The 13,317-nt window shown below is 51.8% G+C and overlaps 4 protein-coding genes across 4 annotated transcripts; 1 reads left to right on the forward strand and 3 right to left on the reverse strand.

The window, feature by feature from the left end:
* Positions 1-447: 447 nt before the first annotated feature.
* Positions 448-2,251, forward strand: D7B24_008958 (uncharacterized protein; the record flags this gene model as incomplete). Its single annotated transcript, XM_028643037.1, has 3 exons — positions 448-810; positions 1,161-1,752; positions 1,809-2,251. The coding sequence occupies 3 exons, from the start codon at positions 448-450 to the stop codon at positions 2,249-2,251; spliced, it is 1,398 nt and encodes a 465-aa protein (XP_028493250.1).
* Positions 2,252-2,816: 565 nt separating this feature from the next.
* Positions 2,817-3,523, reverse strand: D7B24_008959 (uncharacterized protein; the record flags this gene model as incomplete). Its single annotated transcript, XM_028643038.1, has 2 exons — positions 2,817-3,031; positions 3,097-3,523. 2 exons carry the CDS (start codon positions 3,521-3,523, stop codon positions 2,817-2,819), a joined length of 642 nt encoding a protein of 213 aa, XP_028493251.1.
* Positions 3,524-5,930: 2,407 nt separating this feature from the next.
* On the reverse strand, positions 5,931-6,940 carry D7B24_008960 (uncharacterized protein; the record flags this gene model as incomplete). The annotated part of the gene is made up of 2 exons (XM_028643039.1): positions 5,931-6,670; positions 6,763-6,940. The coding sequence occupies 2 exons, from the start codon at positions 6,938-6,940 to the stop codon at positions 5,931-5,933; spliced, it is 918 nt and encodes a 305-aa protein (XP_028493252.1).
* A 1,328-nt stretch (positions 6,941-8,268) lies between these two features.
* On the reverse strand, positions 8,269-9,514 carry D7B24_008961 (uncharacterized protein; the record flags this gene model as incomplete). Its single annotated transcript, XM_028643040.1, has 4 exons — positions 8,269-8,938; positions 9,011-9,080; positions 9,145-9,390; positions 9,445-9,514. The coding sequence occupies 4 exons, from the start codon at positions 9,512-9,514 to the stop codon at positions 8,269-8,271; spliced, it is 1,056 nt and encodes a 351-aa protein (XP_028493253.1).
* Positions 9,515-13,317: the final 3,803 nt, after the last annotated feature.

Below are 13,317 nucleotides of genomic sequence, written 5' to 3' on the forward strand. Positions count from 1 at the left end.
GTGTCCGAGAATGCAAGAGAGTGACAACCGAAGCGGGCTGGGCCGCAAATCACATATCCACTGTACGTGACCCGATTCATTCCATCAGGCCTGATTGGTACTGAATTATTTTATGTGCAGACAGATCTACACAGCCCGAGACCTGGCGTCGTGCCACAGCTAATAGGAGCCGAGCAAAGAAAAGGCAATCAAGACCGCCCAAAGATCTCCAACCACTCGATGTAACTTAGTCTGATTTACCTGTATCGCTGTCTGTATGTTGCCGCCGGATTTCAAATTGCACAATGCCGTCGGAGTTCAGTTTGTGTCGGGGGTTGAGTTGACATGGTGATACTCCTCAGTCCTACCTAGATATAATACCTGGCTCCTCACAATCTACACATGATGCCAAAACCTTTCGTCCTATCAGTTTACTCTTAGAAGCTCATTAGTGCAAATAAATTCGACATGAACCAACATGAGCCCCTCCAGGGCGGTTGGTGGCTGAGCCACCTCGCAGACAGCTTCGAGATACAGTTCTATCGACCTTTCTTCACGCTCGTTCTAGCCCTTCTTATTCCTGCTGCTGCAGTGAGCCTTTATTTCAAAGAAGGGCAAGCCGTTTCTCCTATGTGGCCCCAGCTCAAGGCCCAAAAGCAGAAAGACTTTTTGACAAAGGGGAGCAAGTATCTAGAAGACAGCAAAGAATTGCATAGCGACGACCCTTTCACCATACTCACCGACCGCGGCATGAGAACCGTTTTCCCCGCTGCAATCGCCGACGTTATTCGCAACATGACATCGCTTCGCTTTAGCAAGTCTGTGTCTGACGTATTCAAAGGCCGCGCCTTGAGCCAGTGGGAGTCGTGCTGACAGGTATTAGGAGTTCCATGGTGGTCTCCCTGGCTTCGAGCCTTTTGCAATGCTCGACAATCCATCTCAAGTGCTGCAAAAAGTAGTGCGCAAGCAATTAACGCAGCGGCTAAGTGCGTAGGCTTGACGAACCATACGCGATGCTGTGGTTAAACGTGCTAACGAGAGATAGACACGGTTGTCCAGCCTTTATCATCAGAAGCTGTGTTTGCTGTCCACCATATCTTTGGAAGCTCACCTGGTGAGAATAATGCGGGCCGTCTTTGATGATGTTTGATGTACTAACAGAGCCCTGAGACTGGCGGCAGATTAAAATCGAGAGTTCTGTCTCGGAACTCGTCGCCCGCATATCTTCGCGTGTGTTTCTCGGTGAAGAACTCTGCCGGCATGAGAAGTGGCTGGAGATCACGCAGTCATACACCGTCGCATCTTTCAAGGCAGCCGCCATACTGAGGACTTACCCTCGAATCGTCCGACCTCTGGTCAACTGGTTCCACCCGGACGTCAAAGTAATCCGCGGTACCATCGCTGAGTCTCGCCGCATCATTGGTTCACTCGTCGAAAGACGTCAGAAGCTCCGAGCGGAAGCGCAGGCCACCGGCTCGCCTGTGCCTAGATTCAACGACGCGATCGAGTGGGCAGAGTCAGAGGCCGAAGGCTATCCCTGCGATCCCGCCGTGTTCCAACTAACCTTAAGCTTTGCTGCGATACGCACCACGACTGACCTTTTGACCCAGGTCATTCTTCGGTTGGCACACGAGCCGGAAAATATCGAGCCACTTCGCAGAGAGATGGTTGAGATCTTGCAGGTCGATGGTTGGACGAAGAACGCACTTTTCAAGATGAAACTGCTCGACAGCGCGGTCAAAGAGGCACAAAGGTTGAAGCCGATCAATCTTCGTAAGATTTGAAACCCATTTGATTCCGGGCCTCGCAAGCTCTCTAACTGGATCTAGTTGAAATGCGCCGCATGGCGGTCGAGGACGTGACGCTCCCAGACGGCACTCTCATCCGTAAAGGAGCACATATTGCCGTGAACAACACGGGATTTTCCCGTCCTGAAGTATACGAGGACCCTGAAAGGTTCGATATTTACCGCTTCAAGCGTATGCGGGACGAGCCTGGCAAGGAGCACATGGCACAGCTTGTGTCGACGAGCCTCAACCATCTGTCGTTCGGCCACGGCAAATTCGCCTGTCCGGGTCGATTCTTCGTGGCCAACGAACTAAAACTAGCCTTGTGCCACCTCCTCCTGAAGTACGATTGGAAGTCCACGCCTGGGGTCTCGCACGACCCTCTCGTCTTGGGCACCACGATAATGCATAACCCGGAGACCAGCATTCAGTTCAGAAGACGGAAGGAGGAAATCGACCTTGAATCTCTCGAGATCGAAGAGTGAAGCCAGTCTTAGTGCGTACTGGTCCAGAACTTTTGCGTCGTAGTTACATTTCACATGACCCAAACCATGAAGACAGGCCATCCATCCTATCACCTGAAGCATAGATTGATATTCACGTTCAATTTGTTCGCAACAACCATTTGTATTCGTGAAGAAATTGGTCAGAATGTTTCCCACACTAAAGACAGCCTGTGACACCACTGCTACATTTTCAAGGCCTTGTATGACTCCATGTCAACATATGTGTCCTAAGGTACAGTGAACGATGCTGCGACGCAGTTCAGCACTTGATGGTGTAGTTGACCGTCTTCTGAAAATCATTTGATAGACCGGCGGTGTTATTGGCTGTCGGCTTGATTCAGTGCATTGTGATGTACTCAACGACGATGACATATGAGCATTGAGTCGATACGTTCTTCCATGGCAGAAACATGATACTGTGGTCGGTGCTCAGCAGTGTGTTTTTGAAGTGCAGAATCCCTGCAGGTCCGACCTTATTGATTGCTCTATACCCAAAATGAAACCCAAACGCCGTCTAGTCCCAAATGCAACCATGATATCCTCCCTAAACGACAAGAGCAAACAAGGCAATACTTCCGAGTATGGTCAAACTGACAGCACCCCGCCCAGCAGCGCTGTCATTGGCATCGGTCGCAGAGGGCGAGGCACCATCAGCTGTCGCCGCAGCACCCGCAACGATGGCGGACGCAGAGGCAACCTCGCCTGCAGGAGGGTCATTGTTGATTCTGTTACAAATCTGGGGCGCAACCTCGGCGGCACCTGTATGACGTTTTAGTCTCTGATTCACCCACATATTCTTTCACGGAGAGGGGGGTGCAACGTACGTCGAGCATCACTGGCTCCGCACCCCGAAGACAGGAGAACGCAGGGGCCGATACTGGTCGCGAGATCGGTGCCGGAGCGGCATAGACACGCAAAGTCGGTGGAGCTGCAGCCAATGTCGTCGGCGGCGCTGACGAGGCAGCTGACGGCGCAGCGTGGGAGCTGGTCGACGAGACCGGGGAGGGTGTCCGAATCGGTGCCGGAGCCGGAGGTGGACTGACTGTTGGAGGCGGAATCGGTGGGGGTGGCTTGCGGGGCGACACCGGAGGCGATGTCCGAGACGATGCCCTGGGCCCAATCGGGAACCTCGGTGGGCAGGGAATCGGGGATCTCGACGTTATCGGGAATGTCGATGCTGTCGGGCAGTTCGATCTGAGCGGCGGCGATGCCGAATAGGAGGACGGCCTTGGTAAAAATGGCGGAACGCATGGTGAAGATGACGAATAGTAGTTTGGTGGTTTTGGTGACGTCTGGGTTTTTCAATGTGGACGGAATAGTTTTGTGACGTTGGCCGAGGCTCAAGAACCGGGGTATCGAATTGTGAGACACTAGACAAAGAAAGAAACGTTGGGGAGCGACTGTTTGAAGTAGAAGGCTGAATGGAGCGGGCGAAGAGGTCCAGAAGGTTGGAGAGATGGAGAGATCGAAGAGGTCGTAAGGGAGTTCAGAGAAGCAGGAAGAAATGCCTGAGCGAGAAAGCGAGAGGAAGGTGAGAAGAGTGAAGAGTGGAATGGAATGCAAGCGGAAAGAACGACACAAGTATGAATGGTTGATAATGCAAGTGCGAGAGCGAGAGAGGTGAACGTGAAGACGACCTGCAAACAGCTAATGACAGGATCAACGTCTGACAACCAACGAACGAAAGGAACGAGATGATCTGCGCCCCCTCCCCCTTGCCCCTGCCAGGCAATGGACCAGCATGTGGGAGATTTGGGAAGTGACCTTGGTGACGTCCCACCCACCGTTTCTGCCGCAGTGATTCATGTTGATTGATGACCATGACCAGGCAGGTGGGGCGCCGTGATTCATGGGCCTGCCTTGGCACGCAATACGGGTGCACTGCCTCACGCCTAGCAGTGGCGCCTAGCAGCCTAGCAGCTCCCCAAGCTCCCCTAAAATCCCCGGGCTCCCCTAGAAGGCCCCTGAGCTGGTGCCTTGAGGTGATCGGAACGCACGACCCGAGAGCGAGCGTCTGCCAGCCATCCCACACATCACCACACCCTTGAAAGGACGCGAGAGATGATGAGGACGTCGACGTCCTGAGGGCATGGGCCTACCAGATGAAGGTGGGTGGAGTTGAAACGCGAAATCTGGAACATCCACAAGAGGGATCATCAAATCACCATCCCTTATCCATGGTGAGGAGGAGGGACAGGTCCCTGGCGTTGGCTCTCCAAGTGACGCGCGGCGCTCTTTCACACGCCCATCGTCAATCGCCCTGCCACATTCGCCCTGCCACATTCGCCCTGCCACATTCGCCCTCTCTTCCTCCCAGCAGCTCGGCACCCAGCCTTGCATTGCCACACGCCAGGACTGACAACCCACCATGTCGTCGAGGTAGAGTGCAACCTGAGTCGCGGCATCCCGTGCTCGCTTTCTCGACACGCAGCCCAGGAGCGAGTTTATATATCAAAGCGGACGATCGCCTCAGCCCGTCAGGGCGAGGAACGGAATGCAGACGACGTGAGGTCCCATTCGCAACTCAAACAAGCACCTTGCGCAGTACGCTTATGTCATCGCGGTACATGTATGCAGGTGACGCATATGTCACAGAACCCTGCATATGAGGTAGCCCCATATCATCTCCCACAAAGCAGCCCCCACGGCGTTACCTCTACTACCTATATATATGATACATAGGTCTTTCAATAACTATCATTTGCGCCGTTGAAGCATGAAATGCAGTTACTGAGGAAGCTGACTAAGTAGTTGATATAAGTCGGAGTTCAAAATTTGGTAAGAAGTAGATGCGCACAGGTGTGTGGCCACGGCTCTAGTGCAGCTAAAGGTAGAGACCTGATTTGGGGACCGCGTAAGCGTCACGTCAGGAATACACAGTAGAAGCTTTATGGACTTTGGGGTATGTACTATCCGAGTATGCAGGCGGGCTGCATAGGCTTATACAGACAGGGGCATATGTGGTCGTTGACGAAACGGCCATAGCTAAGTAAAGGGGATCGAGTACAGTAAAGTCAAAGAATAAGGAATAGAGACTGCGATCTAATGAATTACGGCCTCTTAGTTGATGAATAGCTGTGATGGGTTATACCCGGTCAATCCAGTACCCTGGAACTGCGTCTAAACAGCTCAATCGCAAAGAAGCTTGTGCACTGAAGCAGCATACCCCTCCAGGGGAGCATACAGAATCCCAGCTGTTGGACTCTGTCTTGCCTCTTTATCTCGTGATAACTTGTTTCAGGCCTCGCTTTGTGAGACGCACAGTGACAGGCTCCTGAAAATACCTCAGTGCGAGTGCTCGGCTGGCCGACAACTACGTGACCCTGGTTCGGGCTCTTGGTCACATCCTTACGCAAACGAAGCCAAGTAAGTATCAACTTGCTGCATCGGGCGGCGGTGCTGCATAACATGGCTGTGCAATAAACAATGGCTGGTGTTCCTATTTCTACTGCTCAAATCGAGATTCCTCATCTAGGCCTGAAACCCATGTTTATACCGTCCTTTCCCTACTGTAATATCCATACATGGCCAAATTAAAGTTGAAAGAAAATTTCGAGGCTGCCTGTACCTTATGTCATTCTCTCAGTAACGTACCATGGTGCTGTTCCCTCTGTAACAGACCACGCTATTTGTTGGACCCTCTTGCTCTCTGGCCTATTCAGGCAAGTGCCTCATTGCTGATCCTTGTTCCCTTGCTCGACGATCGACGACCCAACGGCAAGTTAAGCCCGACTAGTTCGAGACCATTCTTCGCGGTTGTAATCTCGCCGCGCAGAAGTATACCAATTTCGGCAGGGTGGTACCAGTTCAGCCACACCATGGTGCCGAACATGAGCAACGCATCAAACAAATAGATCCATACCTCGTGGCTGATGAGATATCCGCCGTTACCCTGGTGGTATTCGATAACACGGAATGCGCTGCGGACCCAGACGAGTCCACTCGCAACGTAGATGGCGCGTAGGTAAGCCTCCCATCGTACGTGGGGCATCGCAGCCGTGGCCGTGGGTGCGCGCCTCATGCGCCAGTGAAAGAGGCCCGAGACGAGCACAAAGGTCCCGAAGAAGCAGAGCTGGATGTAGAGACCGATGACTATCACCTTCTCGCCCGTCTCAAACCCGTCATCGGAGCTCATGATGCCGCCGCCGCTGGACTGGGCAAGGAGTGCGAGGATGTCGCCCCCAACAAACAGCTTCGTGAGCCAGCGGCGGCGTATTGGAGAGTAGAGCTCTCCCTCCGTCAGGAGAATAATGCGACCAAGTATCATATAGATCGAGGCGGCCATGAGGGCTGGGCCGATGAGAATAAGGACTGATTGGATGACAAAGGCACCCAGCGACCAACAGCCTGGCTCTTCCCCGGCGCCTATGGCACGACCGATGTAGCCTACGACTTCGCCTGCGTGAGAAACAGGAAGCGGTCAGCAGAAGTCACTTCAGTTGCCGCACTGGCATGGCCTGCCTATCAAGGGATGGGTGACGGTGTCTTACATAAACCACCACCAACAAATGCAGCCATGTACCACGTCTTGGTCTTGATCATTTGCAGCATATGGAGGATTGTGGTCATGCTGAAGAGTATGATGAACAGAACGGCGGCACCCGTGTTTGGATCATAGCGGTAATAGGCGTACTGGGCGTCCTTGTAGTTCGGGTCGCATTCACCCATCGTGGTGTCGGTGTTGGTCTCGCAAGTAGGTGATGAAGAGAAGGAGAGTTTGAGATGGCTGTGATACAAAATGGAAAGGATAAATCAGGTCTGAGGAGGCTGTCCTTTTATTATTTGCCAGAGGCAAGCAAGGCAAGGACGCATCATTGGCCTTACAGGCGCTGACTAGGTCTGCATCAATTCCTAGGCACTCGGGTCCCGACTTTTTGCTCTGTCACATTGCTTCTCATCGACTTCGAGATTGGTGAGTACTACTGGATTCGCATTATGCGTCTGCCGACGTCTCCGGAAACGCGTGTTCGGGTTCGCGTTGTTCAGCTTCTGAGCAAAAGTGGAGAAGACTCTGAGTTATCAGGGCCTTACGGAGTCATTCGCGGATCCGAATCCTCGGTCAGATATTGATTCATGCTAGGCTTCGCAATGCCGCCGTGGCCTTGCCAATGACCAACTTTGGTGTGGTACATTGAGCGTCCAGCACTGCCCCAGACCCAGCGTCCAGGCCTGGCACGAAAGGATCTTAAATGGATGCTCGCTATCTCTGGTCTTGAATACGGCACGTATCAGAATCCCGCGACACGCTTGGTCGACTTCGCACACTGACTTGACAATAGCCCTACCTTTCAAAAAACGGTCGGCCAGCCTGGAGATGCGTCTCACTGATCGTCTCGGTCAATCTGAAGGGCCCCATGCGTCCAAAAAAGGGCCCACACAGGTCTCGCAAGGGCTACAAGAGCCGCGACATAGGAAAGTCAAGGTAAGTCGATTAGCTTTATTCTGCTTGGCATGAAGAAAATACGTCATTATCTCCGCTCAATATAAGCTCTTAAGCTTATCAAGGTTGGGCGTCGTATTGATGTTGAGTTGAAACATATACCTAGATAGATACCGGTCTTTGGATCGTGTTACTGGCACCATTCTTCGGCAGTCTCCTTCGCCCATTCTTCGATGGGCTGGAATCCATGACGAACTCTCATCGTCCTCGTGCCAAAGTTTGGCCAAGACAGAAGAACATCGTTGCGCAATTCAAACTACCAAAAATCAAATCAAGTCCAGGGCGCGACTCAAGCAATGGGATGAATTGAGATACCAGTCTTCCATCTCCACGCCCGGCGCGCGAACCCAATCGAGGGCAAGGCTACATACTGACACTTCTACTTGGATCTTCTATCACCTGGTTTCATGCAGCTGACCACCTGCTGCATGAAATTGAATACTCCAAATCGGATTGCAGCACAAGAGGGGACATTAAAAATGCAATTTCTCCTATCATTATACTCACCAACCTCATCATGGCCCGGTGGCCCATCAAAGTCTTCGGACGGGGCTTTTTACCAGGGCAAGAGCTCGTCAAGTCCGTGCTGCTTGAGATAGGTATTAACTTGCCGCTGCGTATTCTCCCACAGCCCGGCTCCGAGGGCCGGATCCTTCGCCGAGGGGTGCAGCGGTGCGACCTGTCCGATGGGGAGCAGAAACCGGCCCGCGAACTTCTCCGGCTGGCTTCTCACTTCATTCGCTGTGGCCGCGAAGAGCAAATTCTGTGCGCCTTCGGTGGGTGTCACGGCAAAGTGGCTCGCCAGACCCAAAATCCATGGTTGAAAGACTTCTGCCATGCCTGGCGTGCGGACGGTACCAGGGTGGACGGCCGTAACGATGATGGACCGTGAAGAAAGGGCGTCCTCGGCATCCTGTTGAACGCCGTCGCTGAGATGCCTTTGAAGTTCCTGGGCATAAAGGGCATTGGCAAGCTTCGTCACGCCGTAGGCCGTCACGTCTAGGCGGATGAAGAGGGGAGATAGCCAGCGGTGAGCCCAGGGTCGGTACGGGATGGGGTTTTTGAGGGCGTCGGGACCCGCGAAGTTGGGTACGTAATTGGATGGTAGCATACTTGACTGAGCAACCGAAGAAACCACAACGATGCGAACGTCGGCGTCAGAGGTACAAGTGGTCGACTTGAGCAGAGGCAGCAGAAGATTATTTAGGGTAAAGTGGCCGACGTGGCTGCTTCCTCATTAGTCTACCCGCCGTGAGGCGCGACAACGGAAAGGTAGGCGACCAAAGCGAATGCCATACCTGATAGCAATGTTCGGCTCCCAGCCTGCATCGGTGCATGCGGCACTAGGGACTCCGCAGGCGTTGTTCACTGCCAGGCCGAGATGTCAGCGGAACTTGTTTGAGATCTGAATTTGACAGCAGGTCGGACAGACCGACGATATCGAGGCGCGACTCGTGAGCCTTGATGTAGTTGGCAGCATCGACAACGGTCTTCAGGTCGCTCAGGTTCAGCCCAACCCAAACGATTTGCTCTTTGCGAACGTCAGGATTGTCTGCAAGAATCTCGGAGATGGCATTTCGAGCTTTCGACTCGGTGCGCGCTGCCATGTAGACCTTTGCGCCGCGTAGCGCGAGAAGTCTGACCGTCTCAAGCCCGACGCCGGAGCTGGTGGTGCAGCCTGTAAGCGCATATGTCGACGACAAGAATTTACTCTGGAATATGACTTACTTACCACCCGTTACCAGCGCAACTTTGCCGCGTAGGTCAGGGCTGTATTGGAGGAAGTCCCAGGTCGAAGACATGGCGGGTTTTGTTGAAGATCTCAAAGCCCTGATTGAGTTGGTCCAAAGTTGGCTTCAAGCTGAGCGATTGACATGCTTTGAGCATGACTACAAGGAATGGCCATGGAACGTCGATTTCTTGGGCGACAAGGCTCTGTTGTTCTTATAGGAATGCGGCCCTATAACATCTGCCACGAGTCCGTCGGGCTTTTCCCTGCAGCCCCTAGCCATGTGCCGTCTTTCAGACTGGAGCTGGGAAATGTACTCGGCCTGTATCTGAGGCTACGACAAATACCTGGGTCGTTCGAATCAAGAGTGTGCATTTCCCTACATTTTGTAGCAGGGTCATCCTGGCACTGATGGGCCCCAAGCGATGGCAGAATCTCTAAAGTTGACCGCTTACTTAAATAAGGCAATGCAAGTCTTGGCAGGTTATCGTAGCTCGTCCTCAAGTGGATCACATCATGGTCATGGCGCAGTCCAACAAGCTCGTGACTGTTGAGACCTTGTCCACAGTGCTTCACATCTTCACCATGGCAATAGACTAACGGGCACAATGCCCCTGCTACACGACCACAAGAAGTACCCGCTCAAAAGCGCGTCATGTCGCCTACTGGATTCCAATTCGTCTCCGTGTCTAATCCAGCTGAAGTTGCGAGCCATCGCAAACAGGTGCGTGCTCATGCAGCCAGGAATACTATGGTGCGGCGTGACAATGTTGCAAAGTACCAATCTCTACGACAAAACAAGCCGGTCCTCGAAGCAATAGTAGCAGAAGATAAGATTCGCACCCCGAACGAGTCTATACGTCCGTTCCGAACGACCTGCGATAATGACTGCCAGGATATGGATGTCTGGCGTTCCAGATACATCTCCCCCAGCCCAGTCACCCTCCTGAGCCCTGTGCAGCATGACCCCTTCCAGAGCTTTATCCGCCCCATGGCACCATTCGAAGGTTACCTACTCAAGCACTGCAAGTAGACGCGAATATGAATTGATTATTCCGACACCTCTAACTGTTGCCAGTTGTCAAGCATATTGTCATGGACGGCGTCTCCGCCAAACCCTGCATGCGTCACCTTACCAACCAATCCTTCGAGCTCGGCTCTGGCGTTGCCTGGATGCAAGAATCCGCGGTGGACATGAGCATGCTCGCTCTAACCCTTCTTGTTGCCTGCAGGAGCCTGGCAAAGTTGCAGCATTCCAACGCATACGACCCAATTGCCCTGCGATACAAGGTGCAGTGCCTTCACCACCTGAATCTTGCTCTCAGCCACGAGGGCGGCGAAATAAGCGACATGACCATCACCAAAACCCTGGTCTTGGCTTCGGAAGAGGTTAGTATTCACATGCATCGTTACCTTATCGACCTCCGGATTGACGAATATAGGTCTTTTCTGGAAACAAGGCAGCGGCAGATCAGCATCTTCAAGCCGCTGTACACATGATCAACTTGTGCCGCAACCGCGCCACGGTTAATATATGGAACCACGACGAGAACAGGTCTCTTTGGTCGCACTGGGATGGTGTCACCGCTAGAGAGTCTGCGATGAATGTGGAGAGAACGAGAGCATAATGAGCGCCTCTGGCAAGTCATGATACTTTGCCAGTAGACGATACTGAATACTGAGTTACCAAGCCTCAGACGACCGACGGAACAAACGAATTCCATTGGCTTTTAGTAAAATGACACTGAAACTTACATATTCTATGTATGTTGTATTTGATATGCCATGCTTGAGAACTAGAAACAATTTATTTCTTCTTATTTCTAAGATTTTGGTATTTACTAGAAGGTTTCATCGCTCATTCTTCCTAGATACTTATAAAATTCCTCAGTATTATCTTTCTCCCTAGTTATCCAAAGCCATATAAGGGTACCTAGGCCTGGTTGTAAGATATTAATGGGCTGAAGAAAATGAGGGTCTTCGGCCATAAGCGCAAATTGACACATGTCGCTTATGCGTTGCTCCCACCTGGCAGTTGTCATGTGGCCATGGTCAACTGCCTCAACTTGTTCATCTCTCGATTCAACCTCTTGTGCTTTCTCAGACAGGTTATCCCAAGAATCGAGAAGCATGGGGATCTTGATGCAAAGTAGCAAGGGGTCCACGACAAGGGACACTGTACGCCATGAATATTTTGTTTGACAAAAGCGCTGGAACTGCGCATGGAACTTGAAATGAAACAGTATCAAGCTGCATTTCATGTTAGCTGTGCCGGTATGCTACAAGGGGCGATTGGATGTCTATCATGTTTCACGTACCGTTGATATGATTCTCGTAGAACTAGTGGATTGATTGATTCGTGAGTAAGAGCCTCGGCATCGATTATGTCTTGGTCATATATGCTAGCAAGCTTCAAAACTCTTGCTAGGGATGCTTCTACCATGATACCAGTAGGAATAATACGACCTGTCAGGTACGGAACCATGATGACCTGAAGCAGTATAGCTTGTAACTCGAACATCTGGGCCGGCAGCAACGTAAGTGGCTTCATAGCGGCCTGGGACTCCATAGACGCCTGTAGAGCTGTCAGTCGCCTCTACAAACGAATGAAGCAAAAATTGGAAGGATTAATGATCGAGTTCAGAGAGCCTAGCAGACTTCTCAATTTCGTAGCATGCTTCACTAATGGAATTGTACTCACGAGTTTGATTCCGGACTGCTCAAGAAATCTTTCCAAAGTCGAGTCTGCTAAGGCCTTGGCTTCCAAATTATCTGACAAATGCAATCCTACCGTAACCACCGTTCTCAATAGAACCTGCGGTACGCTTCGCGATAAAGTCAGTTCCCGGTGGACGATCGGCCAGTGGTGGTGGAACTTGTCGAAATAGATAGCGAGTAGTTTGTCGTACATCAATCTTTTACCAGGGCATTCCGGCTTGGGAGTACTCAATGCCATACTCTGTTGACCTTCGTGTCCGCCACACTCATCGTTATCAGAGCATTCCAAGTCTTCCACGATTCTCATTGATGAATCCCCGTTGGTAGTTTTCCAAGCCTGTGGCATCGTGGTCGGAGCGTTATTGCTAGCTGTTCGGTTCAAAAGACTCGACCAACCGCAACGTGATGACCGTGTTGAGCATGTTGAACAGACCGGTTTCTGGCCATCACATTTCACCTTTGCTTGGCGACATGGCAAACATGCTTGGGGCGCACGATTCGACGATACTGTGAGGCCATGAAGGGCCATGTGACGACGGAAAGTGTCCCTAAACAATTTATGAGCTTCTTCATAAACGTTTAGGGAATAATATGTCCTACCGACGTGTCATCTTTGAGCCACATTGTTCACATGTGAACACCGTCGGCCTGTCGTGGGACTTGGCATGGCGATTCAGATGTTCCGCTCGCAAATAGACGCGGCCACACCCGGCATGCTGGCATGTGAATGACATGCTTGAAGGTCCAAGCCGTCAACCAGTATCGCAAAAAATAATACTGGAGGTCCAAAACTTCTTTGCCAACGCGGTGTGAATGATAGTGAACTGAGAATGCCAGGTTGGTTGGAGGGAGGAACTCTCGTGCATTCTGCTTCAGCTGACCCACATTGCTAGGTACCTAGGTAGCATAAGCTGCTTTCTAAGCACTGGCTCACAAGACACAGATCCATGAACATGAGATCTCATTACTCAGCAATCTCTTCCCAAGTCTTAGTTTAATATCGAGCTTCTAGCTTCTACGCGGTATAGACGGCAGTGTATACTCCTGATAGGCCTGTGCGTCATGAATGCACCGTTTCGCCAATGAAACTTCGTTGTTGGGGGTTCGACATTGTTCCGGATCGCTGACACTCCTACTCGCGACTCCGCTTGTGTGCTT

The sequence above is a fragment of the Verticillium nonalfalfae genome (assembly GCF_003724135.2).
Source record: "Verticillium nonalfalfae strain VnAa140/NRRL 66861 chromosome Unknown scaffold_85, whole genome shotgun sequence".
In the NCBI taxonomy this organism is placed as follows: domain Eukaryota; kingdom Fungi; phylum Ascomycota; class Sordariomycetes; order Glomerellales; family Plectosphaerellaceae; genus Verticillium; species Verticillium nonalfalfae.